Here is a 23,915-nt window from a genome sequence, read left to right on the forward strand (position 1 = left end):
ATTAATCAAATCAGAGGAGGTCAAGACCTTCTCACCAGAGATGTCGGTTACACAGACTACAGCAGGTGTTACGGATGCAGATGAACATGACCAGCAGCACATCCTGACCAAGAAAAGCTTAACCATAGAAGCGTCCCTCTCAGAAGCTGAAGTAACAGCAGAGACTACTGAGGCTTGTGAGCCATCACTTGAGCTATCTTTCAAGGAGAGAAAATCAATAGCTCCTGATATGACACCACTTGAAGTAGTCAAGCCTCTGAGTGACCTGGCCTGCCAGGCTGAAAACAAAACTTCAGTGCTAGCACCACCAGAAGGTGCTGAAACCCTCAATGAGTTAGCCCACGATGATAAAAGCACAACCTCAGATGTGGTATTGCCTGACAAAGTTCGGTCTCTTGATAAGTTGTCACTGAAAGAAGTACCCTCAGACATAAAGTCATCTGAAGGAGTCCAACAGCTTGATGACAAAACTGAAAAGGATGTCTCCTTATCTGCCCCTGAGCCCAGTCCTGTCAAAACTCCCACAGAGGAAATCACAACTTCCAAGGAGGATATTTTAGCTGTCAATGTTGATCAACCTGAGGCTGAACAGCCTAATGAGCAACCAGGAAAAGGCTTATTTTCTATGTTTAGTGGCTCCACTGCAACCCCACAGCAGGCATCTTCTCAATCTGGATTATCAATGCTTGGTGGCATTCTCCCTGGCTCATCTACCAAAGACACTCCTGGCACAGGGTTACTCTCAATGTTTGGTGGATCAAATGCCCCATCTTCACCTGGATCTAAAGACCCACCACCACCACGGTCAACCCCACAAGAACCCCAGGGAAAAGGCTTATTTTCTATGTTTGGTGGATCCAATAGTCAGCCACCATCTGGTCCAAGAGGTCCAACTGTTGGAAGTGCACCACCTAGAGGACCCCCACCCAAAGAACCTCCAGGCAAAAGCCTGTTTTCCATGTTTGGTGGACCTGCCCCTCAGCAACCACCCAGTCCCAGAGGTCCTGCTGGGCCTAGTGCTGGATCGTCTTTATTTGGCGGCATCCTCCCAGGTTCTACTACACATAAAGAAACTCCTGGTGCAGGTTTGTTTACCAAGTTTGGAGGTGCTAATGCACAGGTCCAAACTGGACCTAGAATACCCCCACCAGGACCAACAGTTACACCACCAGGACCCAAAGGCTTAGAGTCCTCAGGAAAAGGACTGTTCTCTATGTTTAGCGGACCAAACCAGCAAGTATCAGCCACACAACCAGCAGCCTCTAAACCATCTGAATCAGAGGGTGTTTTCAAAGTTTCCTCTGTGTTTTCACTTGGTGGGAGTTCTGATGGTAACAAATCTAAAAGTGGGTTTGGCCTATTTGGAATGTCTTTCATGGAGGAAACCAAAACAGAGCCAGAAATAATTGTTCCGGCCAAGACGGAGATTGCCCCAGAACATGTGAAACCCCAAGAAACAAAAGATTTTTCAGAAGAAGCAAATGATCCTGTTGTTCAGGCTATGGAAAATGTACCCTCTGAACCTCTCTCTACATCATCAGTTAAGGTAGAACTCCAAGCAGATCAGGCATGCAAAGATGTTCAAGATTTAGTCACCAAAAAGACCTCTGAAAATACTGTTCCCTTAACGGATCCACAACTAGAGGTGGACAAAATAGCCACAATGCAACAACACCCTCCTTGTGCTGAAAATGCCTCAACTGTGGGTGAAGTATCTATTGCAGACACACCAAATGTGACTAGTAATCTACCAGAGAAAGAGACAATACAGGGCCAACAAGCTAATCTAGTAAATGTGGAACAGTCAGACAGCCAAATAGAATATAAAGAAGTGAACGATACAGTGGGTTCTGAGAAAGAAGTTGCTCAGTCAGAAACTAATACTGAAATTAAGAGCACAGGTGATGAAACTGACATAGCTGCCATCAAAAGCCCTGCGATATCAGAAAAAACCGACATTATTCAGATGTCAGAAAGTATAAGAGATAGTATTGACAAAACCTCAATATCAGATATGGTTGGAGTGGAACCTGTTGTTGAAGGAGTGACAACAATTCCAGTGGTAGAAAAACAAACTGAGGAGCCTACGAAAGTTGCTGGTGAAGAACAAACAGCAGTCACAGATACAGAAAAATCCACCGAGATACCTTTAAAAGTAGCTGGTGAAGAACAAACAGCAGTTGCAGATGTGGAAGAAACAACTGAGGGCCCATTGAAAGTTCCTGGTGAAGAGCAAACAGCAGTCATAGATGCCGAAAAATCAACTGAGATAACTTTAAAAGTTGCTGGTGAAGAACAAACATCAGATGTGGAAAAATCAATCAAGGAACCTTTGCAAGTTGTGGGTGAGGAACAAGAAGCTGTTGCAGTTTTAGTATCAGAAAAATCTATTGAGAAAGACTTGAAAGCCACATCTGATGAGACTGCAAATGAACCAATTAAGGCAAAATTGGAGCTTGGAGAATCTAGTGCAGAACCTGCACATCAATTAGAGAAACCTTTTGAAGGAAATAATTCTGTTGCAGTGGTCTCAACAGATGAGGAAAAAGCTATTGATACCAACTCACCAGAAATTGTGACATCTCAAGATGTGGGGCCTCCGAAAGGTCCATCAATGGGACCTGCTAGTCCTCCACCACAGCAACAGCCCAGGCAAGGCATGGTCAGGCCACCTGGCCCACCCGGACAAAGAATGGGAGCTCCAAGGATGGGAGCTCCAAGGATGGGAGGGCCACGGATGGGAGGCCCACGGATGGGGGGCCCAAGAATGGCAGGACCACGAATGGCTGGACCAAGACATCCAGGACCACAGAAGCCCCCTGAACCAGCTCCATTTTCTGGCTTTATGTCAATGTTTTCAACCCCAAATGCACCAAGTAAACCACCAACTGTTGGTGGATTTTTTTCAAGTTCACCTGGTTCATTTTTTGGATCATCACCTGCTCCTCGTCAGCCACATCAACAACAACAACAACAGCAGCAGAAAAGCTCGTTTTTTGGCCTCCCGAGTAGCATGGCTACAGAATCTCTTACCAGCGACCTATTTGGTATGTTCAAGGGTCCTGAGACAACAAAATCTGAGGAACCTCAACAGTCAGGTGCAGAGTCTGGACAAGGGGATCCTGCAAAGGAAACAGTCTCTGAGAGCACTGAAAAGACAGACACAGAGAAGACACCTTTATCTCCAGATGAACTTGCTAAAAGCACTGAGGACTCAGAGGTCCCTGAAAAAGGGTTAATGGAGGAGGCAGAACGAACTGACAAAACAGAGGCAGAAGAAAGTTCTCTGACCGAATCAATCATAAAAACAGCTGTCCATGGGGAAGAAGCAGGGCATGATGAGCATGCTGTGCATTTAGAGGAACCAGGTTCAGCAATGTCTGACAAAGCAGCACCACCAGCTCCTGAAACCAAAGGCACATTTGAAATACCAAGTTTGACTGCCCCTAAATTTGGCTTTATGTCTGTAGCTGCTGAAGGCACATCATCTATTGGATCTCTTTTCTCCCCCACTCCGTCTCCAGCCACTGGTGTGAAGGGATCACAACCACAACAGACAGACAGTGGTCTGTTTTCTGGTTTTAAAAGCCTCTCCGCTGGTATTTTCCAGGATGAAAAGCCAGCAGGAAAGGATGAACCATCATCTACTTCATCTGTGTTTGGCATGACACTTGGCTCAATGTTTGGAAACTCTGACCCTCCCAAACCCGAATCCTGCCCTCCGGTGGTCACAGTCCAACCCCAGTCTCAAAGCCCAAAACCCACAGATGAATTTTGTGAACCAGAGTCTGAGAAACTTTCCCCAGGTTCAGGAGACACTGAAAGTGCAGATGCCAGTGATACAGAGGGACCAACAGAAACTTCAAAAACAGGAAGCTGTGACACCTTAGCACAGTCACCACTGTCTGGCCTCCCTTCTCACTCAGATTCTCTAGCAGAGGGTTTGGAAAAACCCCAGTTAAAAATCACCCCATCTGAGGTAGATAAGAGTGAAGTTGGCACACCTGACACTGTGCATGCAGAATTAAGCAAAGAGCAACCACAGGACCTGTTCACAAAGGAAGCTGCAAAAAGGCTAGTACAATTTGTATGATAAATGGCATTATTCATTTATCATTCTAATGTAGACAAATCTATAGGCCCTTTCCTGCTTTTTTCCCTTTCATTTAGAGTATTTTTTATTTGGTCCACGTTTGATATCTGTAATTGTGTATTTGTTATTTTCCTTTCCTATCCCACAACTTACCTTTAAAATCCTATGCATATTTTTAGATTTAGACATAGTTAGATTTAGTTCGACCAAATGAATTTCTTGTTTATAATATACAGTTTATCCACCTCACAACCATAAATACAAACCATTTAGTGAAAATCTGACAGTATAAGTTCTATCAGCAAAGCCATAGGAAAGGACATGATCACATCTGGTTGGAAAGTGCTCACAATTATGTGAAAATGTACGGGTACTATTTTGTACTTACCACACCTCAGTAATAGCATACTTGACAGTGATGGAAGAGCAATGAATGAAGAAACCGATGGTCTTTATTTATTAGCTTTTCACTTCTGAGGTGTATATAAGGCCCCTCCTTTCTCTGTCCCCTGCAGTTCTTTGAATTATTCTCCCAGCCTCAGCCAATTTGTTTATATGAATCAAACTCTGATAGATTTATGATGGTGTGGCAGTGCACACCATGGAGGCAGACTGGACACTGGAATAAAAGGAACAGTGAGAACCAATTTGGCCTACACTCAAGACAAAGTAAATCATGCCCGTTAAAGCACAGAGCCACTTTTCTCGTTAGCAATTTCAATCATCACGCAGCCACATAGTAGTTTCCTATTCAATCAGCCTCCTATGATATTGATCAGTCAGTATATGTAGATCAGGATAAGTGTATCCCCACTGCTCTAACAAAATCTTTAACTAGAAGGTAAAATAATTTTGTACATGTTGCATGGTACATACAATAGAAGATCCTGTAAATGAACTGCAGTTGAAGTAGCTGAATTTAAAAGGTAATTTCTTTATTCCACTCTCACACACACTGTGGTAAATTGTTATAGCTGGTCTCAATATCAACATGCTGTTACCACCTTTAAAGGGTTTGTCTGGTGATTTTCTATATTTTCTCATAGTCAACAAATCTCATTGGCAGAGCTAAACCCACAATGAACTCATCCTACTTACAAGTATTTTGCATGTATCCAACATCTGATGTATTGTATTTCTCTGTGCTGTAGACCTCCATTGTTGTCCAAAACCTAAAACACATCAATGAGCCACACCGTTGCACTGGGTGACATGTTCCTTTGTCCCTGAAGACAGCGGCTACCATAGCTTCTTTAGAAACAGCTCCAAGTAAAAACAGTGATAAGATAATAACCCTTAGGTGTGAGGGTCCTAGTAAGGCAGACGCCTCTGCGAATGCGCAAAAACATGGTTCTGTTTACAGGGCTTCGCTAGTTTGCTTGGTGGTGGGTTACTATCTTATATCTATTTTTACTCTTTTGAGCTGTTTCTACAAAAGCTACAGTAACCACTGTTTTCATGGACAAAGGAACACGTCACCCAGTAGAGCAGTGTGGCTCATTGACATGTTTTTAATAGTTTTTGGACAACAACAGAGCTCTATGGCACTGAGGAATATGATATAACAGACTCTAGACACATGTACAATACTTGTAAGTAGGATGAGTTCATTGTTGGTTTGGCTTTGCACATGAAAATTGTTGACAATAAGGAAAACATAAAAAATCACGAGCCAAATCCTTTAAATTTGCAGTATGATCACACATCTTTGAGAAGGCTGGGGACCTCTTAGTGCTAGTGGCATCCCTTTCCTGACATTGTTGTTCATTCATTCAGCTTACCCTACTGAACCCTGTTAGTTTTCCTTGTTTTGTGTCATCTTCTTTCCCTGATGATTGCTCTAATAATTGAGTAGAATTGTTTAATTTTAAAATCAAATGTTAAAGAAAATGCATTATCTTGTACAATACTTTCCTGATTATCTATGTCTTGGCAAAAACTCACATGGATTTGAAATGATAATTTCCTAAATAATGAAGTTTGGAATAAAACCTTTGAATTCTACAGTAGTCATTTAATTACATTTTGATTTCCCAAATCATTACCACAAACTAAATATCAATGTCATCCTCCTACAGTCCACCAGACAGCAGTCGCTTTGATTCATCAGGCAACCTCAGCCCGGCCAGCTCCCAGCTTAGCTCTGAGCCTGAGGAGCGCAGAGATCCAGAGACGTGCCACCCCAGTGGCCCTCATCCACCTCTCCATAGCCAGCCATCTACCTGGGATGAGGAAGAAGAGGAGGAAGAAGCTGAGAAAGAACTGCATCCACTACCAGAGCCTGGTTCCAACAAAGATTTGAAGGACTCTTCAGTCGTCCTGCCTAAACCAATCTTGGACAACCATGATAACAAGACTCAGACTAAAATCTGGTATGTAAAAAAAGTAGACACCTAGGTTTGCATGTTTGGGTCAAAAATGTCATTTTAAGAACTGAGTTGATTGCGTCAGCATTGGTTTTGCATTCCGGCAACCAACAATTGTCGAAGTGAGGGATTACATCCTTGTTGCTGCACAAAGGACTCCTATTAGTTGTGTGGGTGCCTTGTGGTGAAGCATTTTGCTGCTTAGCAAAAAGAAGCAGCTGGCAACTCCATGCGTAGCACAGGAGACAGTTAGTATTTAGGTAGCAGTGACAAGGACCAAAATGCACCGGAACTGGCCACTCCAAATTGGGAGAAAAAACTAGCTGACTGATCCTCCTTTTGCAGCCTTTCCCACTAAACCCATTGATCTCTTTGCTTTATATTTTCTCAGTTTATTCGAGGATGGCCCTCCACCCTGCTCTCCATCCAAAGTTCGGTGGCTGAAGGCATACAATAAAGTGAGAGTACAACTCCTTGAGGTAGGAAGACTCACTTTCTCTGTCCACCTCATTTACTCTCTGTTGTCTGTTTCTCTTTTATACACACACACACAAACACACACACACACACACACACACACACACACACACACAAAATTATTACTTTATATTACTACACTGTATTTATTTAATGTGGTGGACCAGTGCTTGAGCACACAAGGAAATCAAACCAGTAAAATCCCATACATAGATAAAGATATACAGGCTCATGAACATTGCTGTTTCTCTCTCTCTGCTCTTTCTCTACCTCTTTTCCCCTATGGGTTGGTTGAGTTTCCAGTCATGCTACACCAATTTGCACCAATTTTGTGTTCCTTAAGGATTTCGCCTTTGATCTGGGAATCCCCTTTTCAGCATGCGTTCCTCCAGATTCGGCTATCATGCTGCTGTTACAGAAAGTTTTTAGTTCCAAGGTATGGCACTGTGAGTTAAAACGATTCTGCAGATTATAGTACCAACCACCTGGGGCTGGTTTACAGTTGACAGTGGTGTTGGAGTCTGTGTAAGTATTGCAAATGTTGCTGTTAAATGAGGGCTATGTGTTGGAATTTATTTTTCTTTTTTTGTTATTTTTCATTTCACTGTCATTTCCAATAACTACAGTAATTGTGTGAACTAATTACAAAAACCCTGTGCATGTGTCATCATGAAACAGTTTAATGTGGCATATGCTGCTGCCTTCAGGCCATTCCTTTCTAGCAGACCCCAGACGTGTGATTCTCCATTTCAGTTTAAGTTGTGTGCACAAATTATATAAAACACTGAATAGAGGAAACTATAAGAAATGTTCAACCTTTACAGATGGGAAAACAGTGGATTTAATAAAAATATATCAAAAAAACCCAGGAAAGAGACAAACACTGTGTAAAGCAATTAGAAAATGACACTGTCATTGAAAAAATGATGTAAAACTGTACATAAATAGTTAGGATGATAACAATTTTATGTGTGTGTTTAAGTGTGTTTTGGCTCATCAGAAACATCTGATAACGTTTGAAACTCCTGATATGGAGATGTTTGTACATTTGCAATGTGAATCACAGAAGAGATACAAATCATATTTAGAAGAGATGTGGTAAGAATCAGAGAGGATGAAGTCCCTTGGTGGCTCAGGGGTTTAAGGTGTGGACCAAGAATTACTACGTCTCTGGTTTAACCACCACATGCCAAACTGCAACCTTTATCTTAACCTAGTTATAGTCCTAACCTTAATGCTAAAACCAAGTCACGTTGTAGTGACCAGAGTTTTGTACCCAGAGGGGAGATGAGTGCCCACAATGTGATTGATACAAGTACACTCACACTCTCTATAATCAGCCAGGAGTTGATTACATCCTGTTCGAACACTAAGAGTTACCCCTGCTGCCTCCTCTTGATGTGATTGGTCTTATCTATTTATCTCTGATTACCTTTGAACCCCGACCTGTGTCTCCCTGTTTTCCTTGTATTCCCAATCCACTTTTTCAAAACAGAAGATCCAATCTCACTCCAATTTTTATTCAAAATTTGAAGCTGTTGAGATGGACTTTCAAACATCTCATTTGTTTCTCAGGGAGTAAAAGGAAACAAATGAAGCACTGAGAGAAATTAGATCTGGAGAGTGGCTGGCTGGCGGTAGTGAGATTGCTGACTTGGAAGCACAGACTGACAAATGCCACAAGCTTAATTCGGTAGGGCCCTCAATGAAAAGAGGGACAAATGGGTTCAAGGCCCTGTGTTGACAAGCATCTGCTTTACTGAAGTGTCCTTGAGCAAGACACTGAATCTCTGTTGCTCATTAGCTGACTCTGTCATCTGACCTACCTGGCAGGGGGCCAAGAAAAAAAGAGAATTTCTTTACAGGGACCAATAAAGTCTTAAATTATTTATGAGTCAGTTTCCAAGTACAACTCTCTGTCTGCTTATACATAAACGTGGTGGGCCGCCTGTCATGAATCCCATCCCTCTTTCTAAACAATCCCTCTCAGGAGGCGAGTATTAGAGCACCTTGCACAAGTAGATGCTAAGTTATGAGACAGATGCTTTCAAGGTGACGGGTCAAGAACACAGCAGTGACAGTGTGAAGAATGAAGAGGGGATGCTTGAGGTACCTCTTTGACTATTAGAAGCCACTTTACCCTAACTATCATGGTGCCAGTAGAAGTGCAGTTTAGAGAGTTTATAGTTGCCATTTGTTGAGATTTAACTGACACCTGCAGGGGTGTTTTTACTAAGAATTAGCAGCTCTTTTTTTAGGTGCTAAAAAGTCAAACAGTTGTTCTACATGGCAGAAAAGCAGCAAAAAAAAACGTGTTTGGTTTGATGTTGAATGTATTTTAGGGCATTCCCATGTAGAGTGGTAAAATATGGGAGAAGGAAGTGGAAAGTGATAGAAATAACAGCTGAAATTATTGTATATTATTGCTGACTGACCAAAGTGGCTGTGATTTAACATCTAGGAGAAGCAGGCACACAGAGAGACTGAAATGAGATCACAAGACAAAAGACAAACACAATGCAGTAACAGTAGCTTGTAATTTTTTACATGATACTGCTACTGCTTCCTTCAGTGCCCATATGCATGAATTGGTATTTGTTCTGGCATTTTTTGGCTCACAAGGAGGCCACTCCAGTGTGTTGTGATTGAAGCAGTTATTCATTTACTTATTAATTAGGCCTAATGGATTACTTTTTATATTTGTCAAAAGAGATTTAAAGAGATTAAAAATCTCCCACATTGCTGATTCATCATTTCCAAGAGACCTTTTTAATTCAATCACTTATCTTTTTTCCTCTCATGCTGTATATCTTTTATTCTTGTGGAAAGAATATGTAACAGCTGATTTTTCTCTTCATCTGATTTTCCACATTCTTTTATACTCCACTTCTTTCTAGACATAAAAAAGACATCTTTTAGTGCTCATTTGCAGTGTCAGTACTTCATTAATCATAAATAGTAGACTTAGTAATTATACCCCACGATATTCTATATTCAAATTTATGTGAAGGTTTACATTTTATTGTTTCAATTACATATCTGATATTTCAAATCTGGATTATACTGTATAAGTTTTAACTGGTCCAGCACCAACTTGGCCCATGTCAGGTGAGGCTGGGTAAATTTATGATATTATTTTGATCTGTGACATTTTAAGTAATGCGTATCATTGCTGCGTGGATGAGTTAATCTTTACCAAAAGCACAAAGAAACTTAAAAGAAGACTACCACCTCCTTACAGGTGAGGATGTGTCCTCCTCCGCTGCTGCAGGCCACTTCAGCAAAGATCTGAGAGAATAATTAGTGCATCTGGTCCTGAGCTGCTTATCAACAATATATCATTTCTTTAAATGCCACCTTTGATCTTGTCCAAGACCCAGGGAGGGAGGCACAGCAGATCACTCACTTTTCACGGACAATTACACATGCATTCTGCTGTTTGATGCTCATTAGGCTGTGCTCTCAGGAGTGCCATTTAGAGGCTTTGTGTGTGTGTGTGTGCTGGTGTACAGTGCACTCCGACATGATGTAGCCTTTTCAGTTTAGTGATCAAATGCAGCTCATCAAAGTGATGTTTTAGGTCAAGTCCAATATCCTGTTTGAAATGGGAGAGCAGCAATAATCAATCATAAGAGGGAAGATGTGACTGGTGTTTAATAAGCTCAACATAAACTGTTTTTTGGACTGACTATATTTTATTGTGAAGCACATTCTGACTATATGCTGAAATTTAGCCATTAAAACAATTATTATATGTAATCTAGATGTATAAAAACTTGTATTCAAATGACTGAACCAGTGCTTGCTGGGTGTGTATTATAACAGAATAGAAAGAGATGCACTGATCTCCACTCATTGTTTTTCCCTCACACTTTGTTTCAGAAACCTCTTAATTACCACAGAGGCTATTTTAGGTGCAAGTAATAAATTGAAGTAGAAGTTTGAGCACAGAGGTCACAGCTCCGGTGTTCCTTTTCCTACTGTATGAAATGCCCAAAAATAATCTGTACAGAAAGGTAGTTAATTTTTGTTTTACTACTCCCTAAATTTAACACTTTGTTTGAGAGAAACATCAAGATTGATTAATTCATTTTTAAACAGTATACAGGAAAGGGGCATTTTGGGGACATGTTATTATATTGAACCTTTCCTTTCATTAAAATAGAGTGAAATGTGTTGTTTTTGTTCCCAGCGCCAAAACATGTAATTTCTGAATATTCACTAGTATGCTATGAACCTGACTTTCATTCATATTAAAACACAGACCAGTCACTGAACACCACTGAACAATAGTGATAAAACCCTCTAAACTAAACTAGCTTTTTACTCTGACCTTTCTCTTTAATCTTCTTTAATCAGAACAGGGAAAATCATCTGCACACTGTCACTCTGACCTTTACAATCCTTGTAATGTTCGTCATCTACAATATGAAAGTTATCCCTGTTGTAGTTATTTGAAGTCAGTCTGGATGACAGACTTTACTCAGCATTTACAGGATACTGTACAATAGATCTCTTAACACCCATTGTTTGCAGACACTTACTCTTTCATTCTATCTTGAAGTCACGTCTTCCTGGTCAGTGTCACGGCCCCCAGTTTTGATTGACACTCAGCATCCATTTGTACCATACCACATATATACATACAAATCGGTGTCTAAAAAGGAAGAAAAACTTCTGATATATTTTATTCATCAACTTGTAGAAGTAGAACAAAATGAAACAAACAAACTGTCAGCTCACAAAAACAAAAAAACAACAATGACTGAAATGTCTGCAGTTGGAATGACGCTCAGAAATAGATAAAGAGTCCATGGATACAAGACCGAGTAAGGCTAAGGATGAAGGCTAAAGAACTAAAATCATGGCCGTTCATACAATACAGAACAATACAATTAGTCCCCTTCTTAGTATGTTCAATAAAGGATCCCCAGATCTTAAGAAATATAGGGTGGCTATTGGACAGACTGAAACCAAATTTCTTCAAGGTATAAACATGAAACTATGTAATTTAGCCATTTTTTTAGAGAGTTCCTCTTACATATGGACATACTTTTACATGCACATAGTTAAACAACTAATACAACCTCTACAGTTAATAATTACATCTCTATTTCTTTGCTGAAATCAATTCAGGAATTACTTTATTTTTCTGCAAAATAGGGCTAAAGATCTAAATCCAATCTGGTATGAAAAATTCAGCAGAAGGAATAATGAGTGTGCCTTTCCTCCTATGTGTAAAAACTATCAATTATTTCAAGGCTGTTTTTAAAATGACATTGAAAAAATAAATATAAATGCCAGTGTTATTATGGTTTGGAAGGAGGAAGATAGATGCAGGTTTGCCACTGGTCAGCAGTTATCCTCATGAGGATGAAAATAGTCTTTTTGTCTCTGTAGTAAGTATTGTATCATGGCAACGATGTCACATTTCTATAGAAACACAACCTTACATTTGTTTGTGCTTAGCGTTTCATTATTGCAGCTGGTGGTTGGTGTGTTTGCTTGCACTGAAATAGTACTCTCTCTGTTCACTGTCATATAACGCGCTCAGAGTGAACCTTTTGTTACCTTCATGTCGACTTCACAGCTAGGACTAGGATGAGGACTAGGATCTGTCTAGTAATGCTTTCACTGCTTTTGATTGCTGTCACTGTTTTTTTATTGTGTTGCGACTGTGATCGTTTTATTGTTGGACAAAGGTTATACTTTGTCTGTTTGTTACTTACATGTTGGTTGGATTACACAGTGCCGATAGGGAAGTACAAGGAACAGGACTTTCAAATTGCCTGTCAAACTGCGTTGCATTCATTTGATAGTTTCTCAGAAAGTCAAACCCGGAAGACAAATTTTAGACAAACCATAAACCTTAACAGAGGCAGCTGCTTCGGATTCAGCATTATGTGTTAGTGTTGACAGAAGTTTGAGCACCAAATGTGTTCATTTCCCACTGGGGCCATTACTGCTATGTAATGTCTTTTCTTTTCTAGTCTATCCCGTAAAGGTAGGCTAATCACACACTTTTTCAAACACATTTCACATTGAGTGACTTACTAAAAGTGTCTCACACAAGGAAACGTCTAACTTTTTATTTTTTTAAGCACTCTCTTTTTAAAAAGGGTGAATTAATGATGCTCGCCTGTCTTTCTGATTCAGTTCAGCCCTCACTAAGTGGTAAACAAACACAACCACAAACTTGTCATTTGGTTCATCTACTTATGCACTAATGCTTTAGTCCACTTTTTGAGGCTGAGACATACTGAAACACAAAAACAACATAAAGAACAAGAGGGTTATTCAGCTGAGATGTCCTCATTTCAGCTGACAGCTGCTAAAAATCCAAAAACTGCCAAAACTGATTAGTGACTTTGGTTGGTGTAGCAACGACAGATCTCTCTGCTGAAGGCTTTAATTAGACATTCACGATTTCAAGCGAACCGTTGGAGTTTAATTTAATGAAGTTGCAAAGTAATTAAAGTGGAGGGTGACAGATTGATAAATAAAAAGATGCTTTTACACACTTCATGGCAAACAAGATTGGTGTAATTGTTAGTCTTTAATAACAACACGAGATAGTGTATGGGGTTTGGGCTTCATAAAGGACTTCCAACATTTGTACTTAACATTGTACATAAATTATGTGCCACAGTATAGTCTGATATGAATATATTTCTTATTGATACTGGTCTGGATTATCATCTCAAACTCCTTCCAGACCTGGACTACCTTGATAGTATCCTGCTATATGTTGGGCAATTTCATGTTATCTGTTTGATACTAGCAAGAAATTTGACCCACTATCGTTGAGATGTAATCAATACTCCAAATACTACTAGTCCCATGGTTAAGATACCGACCATTATTCATAATATTCCCAGTTTGAATCAGGTTGTGGACCTTGGTTGTGCCTCTGTCTCCTCTCTCTCTACTATCACCATCTAATAAAGTCATTAAATGCCCCCAAAAATATATATTTTAAAAGTAATATTAGTAATATTAATAAACTAAACACATATGGCTTCAAGTCACTAAACAATAGCTGAGTGCCTAAACATAACTATAAAAAATATTGATCATGATTTCATTACAACAAGTGGATATTGCAGGTAAACAAATGAAATAGGTTGTTGGTGAACGTTTGAACACAGATACATTCAGTATTAGTATTTTCTAACATGGCAGGTACAATTATTAAAAACAGTTCCTCATTAATTTGGTTTAAAAAAAACAGGTGTTCAGGTGTCATTAAAACATATTTGGTGTCACAAATTAGTAGTATATAAATGTAATTTCTGAGGGAAGAGGCTTATAAGTGGAGACAGTGTTTCTTTTCACTGACATGATAATGTTTCAGTGCATCTTTCTGTCTAGTCAGTCTAATAACAAAAATATACTGCTTTTTCAAAAGCCTCAATTTTCTCTGATGATATAAGCTGAGAATCCTGATGCAAGCCATAAAATGTGATGTGTCAGAATACAAACACACACACACACTGACAAAACCACTCATTAAAATGAGATGCTGGACAAACCAGAACACTGAATGACCAGAGAAGCGGAGATATAAATGAGAACTTGAATGTGTTTGATTTACCCTGCGGTTTAATCCCCCCCCTCCACAAAAAAAAAGCACATTTGTCTGACAAAAGTTTCTAGTTTTGGACACGCGTGACAGAACTGGAAGGATTTAAGCGTGAGCTGAGATAGTGGAGGCGACCAAAGGGATATTATACATGACCCGAAAAGAGGGAAAAAAGTGTCTCTTTTTCCCCTCACGGCAACAAAAAAACTCTCTGAAGACAGAGTCATTAATGCGGATATTACTACGGCAGAGGGAGCAGAAAAAGAAAAGGAAGGAGTGAAAGAAAGAGAAGAATCCAAGACAGACTATAATCATGTCTTGATGTGTGGGTTTGCTGCTTTTGAATCAACAAATTTTAACACAATGCAGGTTGTCTCTGTGCTTTTAAAAGTCTTGTGTATATATATATATATATATATATATATATATATATATATATATATATATATAGAGTGAAGAAGCTCTGTCATCTTTTCATCTATTTTAATGACACTGCATATTTAAATTTTATGGTTTTATTAACAAGCTGAAATCTATCATTCGAGCAAATTGTAGACATGAAAGTTGGCTGTAAAGAGTTTGTAGTTTGTGCTGCTTCATCAGTACCATTGGCTTGAATCCATGTCACTTACAGTGGATTGAAATTGTGGCAATGCTTTTACAAAAAGAGTCTAAAGAAACTTGTCAAACACTCCTGCAGACTAAGAAGTTTTGCCAAAACTGACTGGCAGTTGAAAGCTCCAGAAATAGCTAGCAAATGGGCCTCGTCTAAGATTATTTGTGAAACCACTATTTGACACACAAGAATTTTAAAAATCAACTGTATAAATTATGATTTTTTAAGAAGCATTATAAAATCAAAAAGGTATACAGAGAGGGGTTGAACTAAAAATCATTTGTGCTGAATTGCAAAAGTGATGCTTAACTAGTTGTTATAGAAAATGAGACAAACTGACAGAACATTGAACAGCTACAGTACATCAGTTAATGCAGTATGTGCAGGAAGATGAGGCGGTCTGAAAAGATCGTTCACTGCTACTGTGTTGATTCCCTTCTTTTATTGCGGTGTTGTCTTTCAACCTTTCTAAGAGCACTTCAAAGCATTTACTGTATCTGTCCATTAGGTCCTCCTGATAGGAACCTTGAGAAAATCTTTGCCTGACCTTTAACTCTCGGCGTGCAATAGAGAGAGCCTGCAGCCCTAGCATATCCACATGTGAATGTCTCATTGTGTTAAACAGCAGAACTGCTCTGTAAAATCTGAGAATCTGTTGAAATACCGTTAGTTATTCATCTACGTAGATGAAGAACTTTCCATACAGTCATGCTTTATTTTAAATCATGTTTGGTTGACCTAGTTAATAACAATCCACTCTAGCCTTCCTGCTTAAGTCTCCTTATCTAATTTCTTGTGCTGCATATTAGCTTGTTGAACAAGCGACCAAACATTCACTGTGGAGCAGTTCACCGCTAACCTCACGTTAATCAGCATGTAAACATACCTGCAAATGTCAATTCAGTCCTCTTTAGATGCTGGTGTGGTCCTTACGCTTCAATACCACCGCTAACAACACACTGTCTGCCCGTGGCTTGTAGCTAGAGAGCAGGTTCGTAATCAGCCTGCCAGCTTCTGTCAATCAAACACAGACACCAACACACCGCTCCGGCCGCTGAGACAAAAAGGAGTATTTCTACTTTACCAAAGACCTTTTTTTTCTAACTTTTTATAATGATAAACTATAAAATATGCAAAAAGGAATAACTAAATATGATTTAAATTGGATGTATATAGGAGCCCTTTAAGGTTATAAAGGTTCCTCAGAGCTCTTTTACTTTCTAATGCTGGTAGTCATGATCCACACTAAAATGACTTTGTGCTGGATAAACGTTTGTTGTGGTTTTCCGAGTGTACGCTGAGTTCACATTCACATTTGAAATGTGACCCAGTTTGCAACTGACCCTTTAAACACTCTGTATTCAGATTAACTGCTAAACTGACATATGTGGAGGGTTTTCACTTCAATTGAAGGATTAAAAGTTTCTCTTTAAATGGAGGTCACTTTACATCTCATGAAACCCTTGTCAGTTAGTTTGTTTGTTAGTCAATTTTATTTCGAACATGTAAAAATAAAAAATGAAATGAAATAAACCGTAATCTACACAACAACTCAATAAACAAATTCTCATAAACAACACAAATTAAATATTACATGTTTGAAAAGGAGTAGGAGAAGTGTACACTTATGAGTTCTTACCGCTTTCTCAACTATTCATCAATAAATACAATTAATAGACAACTATCCCAATTCCATGTACAATTTATAAACAACAATCTACGTACTATGTACAACCCAAATATCCAACCGCTGTCAATAACATAAAACTTAAAGAATTAACACAACCCTTCCTCATCCATATACCTCCTTAAAAATGATTTATCGTATATCTTCTTGAATTGATTTATGTTTGTACTTTGTTTTAGCTCCACATCCAGACCGCTCCACAGATTGAAATACACATACTCTTCATAGTGGAACGCAGAGTTTCTTTAATTAAACTTTCCTCTTGAATTATAACCCCCACCTCTCTGTTGAAGAACATTTTTTGGTAGTAGATTTCTTCTCGCTTTACACATTATTTATGCTGTCTACAAGATCCTTGAACTTCAAGGTATATGACTTTAAGAACAGCGTGTGGATGTGTTCGCTATATCCTACATTGTTTACTATCCTTCTGGCTCTTTTTTTGTAGTATGCATAGTGGCTGTAGGGTGCTTTTTGTAGGTGTTACCCCATACCTCCACACAGTAATACAACAAGATACAGCAATACAAGTGAACAGTATAGAGTATGAAATGCTTTTTGATCCAGAATGTGATTTGTTTTTCCTAGTATTGCACTGCTCCTCACCAATTTCGCTTGCACATATCTTACATGAGGTTTGCAGCAGATTTTGTGGTCTAGTATCACCACAAAATCTTATGAAACTATTTCAGTTCTGATCAAAAATGAAAAAATACATTTGTTAGACCTGATAGCAATATGTGTCTGTGTAAACAATGCAGTAAATGGAATAAAATGTAACAGAAGAAGTAATAACACAATGAGCTGACAATGCACTGATAGGGGTGACAGAAAACACTCATATTTGTCATTTGGGAAGGTAAAAACAAACAAGTTTCTTCGTTTAGACTTGTTATGTACACTGAATGCAACTCAACCTTGTCCTTGGAAATATCAGAATATCACACACAAACACAATCATGTACTCATGCAACCAAACACAGACTGCGATAGGATGAGATCCCTGCACAGACTACATCAAAATGGGCATCAGAAGACAGGAGGGGCAGCCAGAGAGGATTGTGGGGAGACGAGAGATGAGAAGACGAGGAGTAGAAAATAGAGCAGAGGGGGAACATGAATAGCAGGAGGAGATACTGTGGCTCACAAGCGTCCACATCTCCTCAGGGGTGTTGTTAGTCACAATATAGACCCAGTTTCAAAGGTCGACTCAGAACTGAAGTTTTAGTCAGAATGGGTGCAACAACTGATATGTGGAACTCGTTATTTTTGGCTTTTTAAAAATCTGGGCATTTATTGTTTGTCTTTTTTAAAATTTTGATTAATAAATTAGTAATACAAACTTCAGGTGAAAATTGGATTATTTAAAAATACTATTTGCAACATAATTTACCTAATTTGGGTCAATATAGCACTAATATAATACTGGATTGATGTTACCCAGAAAGCCACTCAAGATAAGAGGTTGTTTTAGTGTTATTTTTTATTTTACTGTTATTTTACTATTTACCCAAACTAAAGCCTGTTATAATATTATTTTTAAACTTACATGTTACCATTTAGTATTGATTTTTAATAACTTGTGTGTCTTTTGAATGTCATACAAGAAACAATACATTTGACAGTTAAAAGCTAAAACTCGTTGTGTGTAACACTGGGTCAAAGTAACAGATTGCTAAAGTTAACCCAATGTTTTATGGGTGCTAAACTGACCCAAACTGGGTAAAATTTGAGCCCAGTGATTTTCAGTGTGTAGATGGACTGGTGTTTAATCAGCATCCTTTTTGCACTTTCTCCCAATTTTGAAGAGAAGTTAACATTTAAGGTTGATTCTGATATTTTCTTTGACTATATAGCTTAGATTTTGACTGGCTGTATAAATAGAAATTTACAGAATTACATACACTTACCTGGCAGTGTATACTGTATACTGGTTCAAAAGTAGATTTAGTCCATAATGTAGTGAGATAAAATTAACAGAAAGTATAACTGAAATGTTAAATAAATAATGAAAATGTTAAAAAAAAATTCCTAAATACCCAAAGAATTTCACAAAGTTTGGTTGCTGGCTAGTCTTAGTTGCTGGGAGAATTTAGACTTTTGTCCTCAGTGTCTCTAAATCTCATTTCCATTTGAGGTTTTTAAACCATTCGTTTGCTTCGCTTGTGCATCTTTGGAATTCTTAAGGATTTTATGAATTGTCTGTGCAAATAAACCTAAGTTAATACTCATGAACCAACATAAAAGGCCTTGCTCGGTGACAGCATTGTAGACACACAAACACACACACCTCTTTGTCTCCATCTCTTTGTTTTCACATTTAAATCATCTCTGTCCGCCTGTACAGTAGACGTGTTCAAAGAACAGAAGCTCCAAGTTTCATTCGCCTTCACATTATACGAGGCGCATCATATGCAGTGGAGTGAAAAGAACAAAGAGAGATGTGAAATTGAGTGATATCTAGGGAAACGTGGAGAAAGCAACACAAATAAAAAATGAAAATAGGAGGGTTGCTGGAACGGGGTGGAGCACAGTGATAACTCATTATTGACGGAGGGGACATGCAGAGATAATTGGATATGGAGGAAGCAGACCGCCTCCCAGCTGCCTTTCCAGGGGTTCAGATGAAGATGCACAATAAAGACGAGTAAAGACTCAGGAAAGGATAAAGGACACAGAAAACTGTAAAAATGAACAGCAATCCATTTCCAAATGTCAAATCAGCATGGTATAATTATTTAAAGTCTGTTCCATCAATCATATATGATAAAAGAAATAACTTGCTGCTTTCGTTTTAAGATTTAAGATTATTCAGATGGTTTATTAAGCATTTCATTCATATTCTATGATTTTAATTGCAGTGACTCGTAAACACAAAACACTGCAAGTCTTGCAGCTTCACTGCATTCTGATCTACTGAGGTTGTCAGTCACTCAGATGTGAACTGTTGAATTTCTAAACATCAACCATGAGCTGGGAGGAGATTTTGCAATTCAGGGTGAAGAAAATGACGGCATGTTCCTTTAAAATACGTCAGGCAGCTTCTCTCTGGGGTCTGTAGAGTGTCTAAAGATATTTCTACCTTTACCTTTTACCTTTTCTACCTTTTATCATGAATATGATCATTCACAGGAATATTGTGGTACTGGTTGTGTTCCATGTTGGTGAACAAGTAATCTAACACCTTAACATATAGTTTACCCATTTTTGTGTCCCTGAAAGAGATTTCAACTTGTTGAAATCCTCTTACTCCACAGAGCCTGACAGTATGTATGTCATTATTACAGATTTAGATTTTTGGTGGTGTTAGGAAGTTATTTCTAACCCTAACAACAGCTTTCTATATCAGCTTTTATTAGTCATACAGGTCTTTGGTCAATGGGTGGTTGATTACATTTTCAGAGGTAATTTTGCATCTGGAATTTTTAGCAGTAAACAATTATGGTAATTATAATATTCTTGTCTATAACTTTTGTGGAAGCAGTTATTGTTCCTCAATCAAAGACTGAAGTATGATAATTAAAATGTCTTTTTTTTTTAACTGTAAAACCACAAAAGCATCATCAGAAGATGATGGGGCAAAATTAGCTCAAAACTAAATATTTATTGTCTTTGTTTTTTTCTTTGTGGTGTTTTTGTGAGACAAAGACAAATTTCCTGCTGTGGTGGGATAATTAAGTTCTGTCCTATTCTATTCTAAAGACACAACTTAACTTATGTTTCAGGTTCAGGTTTCAGGTTATTTTATTCACCACTAGGCGCTGGAGTGAGGGATGAGACCAGCGAGAGGGGAGAGATGTATGCAAAGAAAGAGACAAGAGAGAAAAAAAGAAAAACAAAAGTGGAAGTAAGAGGAGAAGAAAGGATAAATAGACAGAGAGACAGAGAGGCTGCTTACACTTGGTTGTGCGTTTCGGTGATACGAACACAAGTGGACAGCTGAGACAAATTGCCGTTCACAACTGTGTCTGTCATGCGTCTCCAAGGTGTTCAGATGTTCAGATTTCATTACTGTCTATGTCACTTCCGCTAGAAGGTCCAAGAGCCCCGCGCACAGTTACGGCAGTCTGTCTCCAGACGAGTGCCAGATTTGTTTCGCACCGGTTAGCTATGAAGAATTAATATACATGTACGGGCTGGTCTGACCGTTGAGATTGGCAGGACAAAGTCATTTAGCATTGGCGCGCTGTCACCAAAACAACCAACACATCCTGCATTGATGACGTATTTTCCTCATACAGCCTTGTCGGGGACGCATCAGGACATATTAGCGTTTATACTACAAAAGATATGTGGTCGAATGTGTCCCAGACCACCTCAGCAAGTAGTTTGAGTGATCAGATCACAATGCATCTTGGTGGTCGCTTACACTTGTTTTTAGCGCTGTCTACTTGTGATCCAGTCGCATTTTATATAAAACTAAGTGCAAACAGGGTCAGACAGGGTGGAGGATTGGTTTCTATCTTTTAGCCATGACGACTCATGTGCAGCATACTAACGACACTGTCCCTCTCAGGGTGTTAACATTTGCTGCATGACATTGGCTGAAAGTCGCCATGGAAATCAGGCCTGTGGGCGGTATGTATGTGTGTGTGTCTTACAGGGATTGCAGGGGTCCTCATTTATGCCCTCCAGGACGCCGGTGTTAAATCAGATGTTTGTCCGTTTCCATCCCCTGAGCTGACTATCAGCCGTGTGTTTACCATAGTGCCTAACTTGGCTTTAAATACAGAGGGTTAAGCAACACACACACACACAGCGTTACACACATGCACTTTGTCATATATTATTTTCGCTGTTTCCTCCCTCAGCGGGTTCACTCAGTCTTGTAAAATCACAGGATGCGACCAGCAGAGCGGGAAAGAATGGCGAAAATTGAACTTAACTAAAAGTCACAGTTGTCTTATCTGTGATCTTATTACGTATATTACAATTAATTCCAGTCAACAGCAGGACGTCGGTTTATTTGTTTGCTCTGAAGCCATTACAGCAGATAACCATCAGTTTCTATTCGATTCAAAAATGCCATTTGTCCATTCAGTATATGAAAGTGGCTGTTACATTTTGCAGATCACAGACCGTGCAGCTGCATTGTGGATGAAAGGTTTCTCTCCTGCTAACCACCAGTTTTGTGGGTGAGATGACTGCACTCAGAAGGATTTTACAGCTTTTTACACAGAGCCTGCAGTTATCATTTCTGTTCTTGGTTATGTATTTTGGTAAGAAGAGGAGGAAACGTGTATGCTGCTGTACTTCAATTGGCAAAACGATCTCCTCGGTTCTTGAACACTGGTTGGATGTTAATCCAATCAAGTAAAGAAGCATGAATGTTTTTCATTCCCTTCCTTGATGTCTAACTTGTTGAGCGTTGCAGGGTTTTTCCCTCAGCAGCTGTTTGTCCCTGTGATGTTTGTGCACTCTCTCTTTTTCAAAGATGGTTAAAACACTTTTTAGACAGTTGACAAAAAATTTCAGCAGTAAGCTTTACTTTTGCATAATCAAAGAAATCCTGTTTTTAGTCATTTGTATCCAAGATGTGGGTCAGGAATCCATGGTTTTAAAAATGACTCTTTTTTACAAACTGGTGGTAAAATAAAAAAAAGATTTTAACCACCAAATAGAATGATCTAGATCAAGGGTTTTCAAAGTCTGATAATGTAGTTTGTAGATATTTCAATTGTGACAAACCCAACAAACACAAAACCCACCTTGTCTTGCTGTTCATCACACTGTATTTCCAATATTTTGATTTAGCTGCTGTAGTTTCAGGCTGCGATGCTCTTCGCATCAGAAAATCAGCAGCATCATAATGTATTAGTAAACAAGTTTCTCATAGAAAATCCACTTCTAATACATCTGAATTAAGTCAGTCTTGGTTTTAAAATACGGGAAGGTAGGGAGGAAATCTGATTGCTGAAGAAATGCATGTACAGTAAGTGCAGGTTTGCAGTAATCAGTTTACTGAAGTGCATGTGAATGTCTACCAGCATGTTTACCATTTTCTAGTTTTCCTGTGCACATCTGCTTTTGTAAAATCTATTCTTTACTTGCATGGTCACCTCTTTACTCCTCATATTGACAGACAACTCCACCTCAGTGGAGTGGCAACTATTTACTCTGCTTCCTGTCACCTACACACACCTGGTCGATTGCTGCGTTATGTGTGTCAGTTTCGGAAAGATATAAAAATTGTTGGATGCAGTGTTCCCGGTTGTGATGCTGGAAAGGTGTTCTTTGTTTGAAGCATACTGACCGCTTTAGGTGATGACGCATGACTGGAATAAAAGGAATATACAAAGTATGTGAAAGGACTGAAAGAATTATTGAACAATATGCTTAATATACCCATTAATGGAGCTGCTAAAGCTCCGATGTGTGTGCTGGCTGTGTGACTGCAATCAGTTCAAGTGCACATTGTTTTTCTTTGAATCTCGGCTCTGTTGGGCTCCGGCTGCCTAAAGAGTACATATTTCATTGTTGTTGCAAAAAGCATGATGCTAAAATTACTGGTAATCATGGAACGCACATTCACGCACTTAAAATAAAGGCCTCTCAGAGAATGAACAATATAGAGCGGTTTCCAGGAGTTATGAGGGCCTTGCTTCCATAATGGTTGAATGATAAAAAAGAAGGGCTGTAATCTTATCGCCTCTTCCTCATTAAGCTTTTTCCACACTGTTACAGCATGATTTGAAAACCCACCTTTTGCAAAAGAAGTTCATCATTGTCTTTGTCACATAGGAGGAGGTGCTAATTGTATGAGATTTTGCCGATTTTGCTGCCATGTATGTGTGTCTTTTGTAACAATTTGTTATCAGTTTAATTTAAAAGCACTGAATTGTGTGCTATGTACAATAATAAATGTTAACGTGAAGCAGATTTGCTTTTGTTGGCAGTAAAACGTGCTTCATGCTAGATATTGTCTTTAATCATGCTTTTCCATGTCTCTCATAACAATGGCATCATATTCGTTATTAGTACAATGAGCCTCGTCTTCAAGGCTGATTGCCTTGTCATGCGCCAAAAGCTGTGTAGCCACCGGCCTTATCTTTGATGCTCTATAACGCTAATGGCTTTTTAATGAGGCATAAGTC

At 39.0% G+C, this 23,915-nt stretch overlaps 1 protein-coding gene across 1 annotated transcript in view; it reads left to right on the forward strand.

The window, feature by feature from the left end:
* LOC121903738 (protein unc-13 homolog B-like) overlaps positions 1-23,915 on the forward strand; it is a 202,444-nt gene that overhangs the window by 75,920 nt on the left and 102,609 nt on the right. Inside the window, exons 9-10 of the mRNA XM_042421073.1 lie at positions 6,172-6,465; positions 6,851-6,938. Coding sequence (XP_042277007.1) covers positions 6,172-6,465; positions 6,851-6,938 — 382 coding nt within the window. The remainder of the gene's footprint in view (positions 1-6,171; positions 6,466-6,850; positions 6,939-23,915) is intronic.

Source organism: Thunnus maccoyii, chromosome 9, assembly GCF_910596095.1.
Source record: "Thunnus maccoyii chromosome 9, fThuMac1.1, whole genome shotgun sequence".
In the NCBI taxonomy this organism is placed as follows: domain Eukaryota; kingdom Metazoa; phylum Chordata; class Actinopteri; order Scombriformes; family Scombridae; genus Thunnus; species Thunnus maccoyii.